Source organism: Protobothrops mucrosquamatus, unplaced genomic scaffold, assembly GCF_001527695.2.
Source record: "Protobothrops mucrosquamatus isolate PMUCROS unplaced genomic scaffold, P.Mucros_1.0 scaffold851, whole genome shotgun sequence".
Taxonomy (NCBI): Eukaryota; Metazoa; Chordata; class Lepidosauria; order Squamata; family Viperidae; genus Protobothrops; species Protobothrops mucrosquamatus.
The window spans coordinates 777,251-780,068 of NW_015387106.1; the positions used below are offsets into that span (position 1 = coordinate 777,251).

The 2,818-nt window shown below is 44.5% G+C and overlaps 1 protein-coding gene across 1 annotated transcript in view; it reads left to right on the forward strand.

The window, feature by feature from the left end:
- Positions 1–2,518, forward strand: part of COL16A1 (collagen type XVI alpha 1 chain) — a 203,642-nt gene extending 201,124 nt beyond the window's left edge. The window contains exon 68 of the mRNA XM_029284696.1: positions 1,297–2,518. Within this exon, the coding sequence (XP_029140529.1) occupies positions 1,297–1,499 (203 nt within the window). The 3' untranslated portion in view covers positions 1,500–2,518. The remainder of the gene's footprint in view (positions 1–1,296) is intronic.
- Positions 2,519–2,818: the final 300 nt, after the last annotated feature.

Sequence of the window (2,818 nt, forward strand, 5' to 3'; positions counted from 1 at the left end):
TTGTATACCGCCCTATCTCCCTTACGGGACTCAGGGCGGTGAACAGGCGATAATAAAAATCACAATAAATATCTATTCTAAAATCAAATTAAATAAATAAAGGCCTGCTCTAAAATACCCCATATAAAAACCTATACTAAAACCTAATTAAGACTACGCCAGGCCGGCCGCACGAAATAGATGGGTTTTCAGGGCTCGGTGAAAAAGGCGCAGGTCCGCAACTGTACGTAGGTCGGGGGGTAGGTCATTCCAGAGGGCGGGAGCTGCCACAGAGAAGGCTCTCCCCCTGGGGGTCGCCAGCCGGCATTGACTGGCCGACGGCACCCTAAGGAGGCCCTCTCTGTGGGAGCGGACTGGTCGAAGGGAGGTGTTTGGTAGGAGGCGGTCTTGCAAATAGGCGGCAGATGGGCGGCAGATGGGCGGCATCCCAAATGCAGATGGGCGGCATTTAATAAATAAATATGCAATGGAACAGGGGATTTCCTCAAGTGTTGCTGGTAGGACTACAAATGTTCAGGCAGTGCTGGAGGGTCAGCATCAGTCTTGCTGAGGACCAAGACCTTCAAAGCAAGACCAGCCTATTTGGCTCAGCAGTGAGGCTTCTACCAGGTTGAAATCTACATCCCTCTGGAAACGTTCCTCGCAGAGAAACCCGGCCTTCCCAGCACACCTTTCCTCAAACCTGGAGGCTTTCCAGGTGTGTGGGCTTCACTTCCAGAATCCTTCAGAGTGGAGAATTTTGGCAGCTGAAGCCTATCAGTCTGAGGAGCATCTGTAAGACGCTATGAAAAAGACGCAGGCATGTCTTGAGCAGAGGTTTGAAGCTGCAGGACACAGCTTGACAAACTCTTGAGTTTATTGCTTCTTATATACTTGTTACATACACCAGCTTAACCATTAGATGCTGACATTTTACATTCATACGTTTAACCCTTAGATGCTGACATAAAGTCAGGTAAGAACAAATACAGGGAGATGAAAGCAAAAGGAACTAACAAAGGCAGGAAAAGATAGGAGAAGGAACTTAAGCATATTATCTGTTTAGGTAGGTGAGGCATTAAGTCAAAAGGGTATTATGACCTTCTGGCTGCTTCATTGGAACACAGGGTATCAAGAGGTTATGAGGTTTGTGGGGGGGAAAGCACGGCAGTTTGCTGCGCGTGCATTTTTCCCCACATCCATCCTCATGGGGAAGGCTTCTCCGATGCTCCCAACCATTTCAGGAAAGGAAAAACAGACCGCGGAATATAGGAGTCTCCACAGGACTTGACTCTTGTTTTCCTTTCTTCTCTACAGGCATGCAGGGGCCTCCAGGCTATGGGAAAATGGGCCTTCCAGGGCCCATGGGGCAGCAAGGTATTCCGGGCATCCCGGGACCACCAGGAATCACGGGCCCTCCTGGGAAAGCCGGTCACTGCAACCCTTCAGACTGTTTTGGCATGATGCCCAGGGAGCAGCCCATGTACCAGCCCAAAAACATGAAGGGGCCTATGGGCTAAAGAATGTTCTCCTTTCCCTCCCCACAAAGGACTCCATTTGGAATAGCCAAAGATCAAGTCTTCCATCATGACTGGCTGTGATGATGATGATGATGCTTTTATTGTTGTTAATATTTTGACTATATTTTTCTCCAGTGGAGTTCAACTTCTTATCATGATGGCATTGTTGTTGTTTTTTTAAAAAAAGAACTACCAGGATATCTGTGTGTCTGTGTGTGGGAGAGAGAGAGAAGATTTCTGTGTGTGAATGTTTCCATATTCTGACTGATTTTTACCCCCAGTCAGCAAAATGTATTCAAGACAAAAACCTCAGTTTTCCCTGGTGGAGAGGAAGATTCTGCTCATTATTTTTCCTGCCTCATTAGGAGTTATTATTTCCACAATGCAGACAGTATCTGTTGAAAATTTTAAGAAAATATACAAAGGGGGAATGCTGTGGTTTAATTTCGGTTTTTTTTATTGGATTTTCCCTCTTAGCATGAGTTATAATGGATCCGGGAGGCAAGAGATAAACAGTTCTAAATTGGTAGAACAAAATTGCCTCAGTTTTGGAATCTCACCAGCCAGGCTATTGAAAATCAGGAAATGGTCACCTATCACATCTCAAGAGCGCACGATGAGAAAGGCTGCCCTACCAAGTATTTACACACCTCTCTTGGAGCAAATTGCACAAGTAAATCCAGCGGAATTTACTTCTAGTAGATGTACGTGAAATTGTACTGGGGAAAAAAAGTCACTTCATAGTTCGCAGACTTTCCCCCCTTAATTGAAATGAAAAAAAATGGGAACAAAAATTTAAAGTATTAAAAGTTGCATTGGGTCTTTGGAGGTGAAAAAAAAAATCTAAGGAACTCCTGAAATTGAAAACAAAACAAGTTGTGTGATATTTAGGATGTCTGAATGGGAGTATTATCTTACGGTGTAATTACTTTTCCAGATGTCCAACATTCTGTTTTCTTCCTGTTGTATGAAATGTGTGGGACCATGTACCTTCTGGAATTAATTAATTTTTCCTTGAATGTTCCTGGTTTTTTTTTCTTCATTTTTTTTTATCAAATATATTGAACTTCATCCAAAGCAGACCTAATTCTAGTTGCTCATACATCTGGGCATCAGAACTGGGAGATTTTGAAGGATCGGGAGAAGATATGACCGGGGTGGGAAGGGTCATTGTCTATGGCTAAGATGCCCCTTCACCTCCTAGAACAGGGGTAGGCAACCTTGGCTCTTTTATGACTCGTGGACTTCAACTCCCATGCTGGCTCAGGAATTCTGGGAGTTGAAGTCCACGAGTCATAAAAGAGCCAAGGTTGCCTACC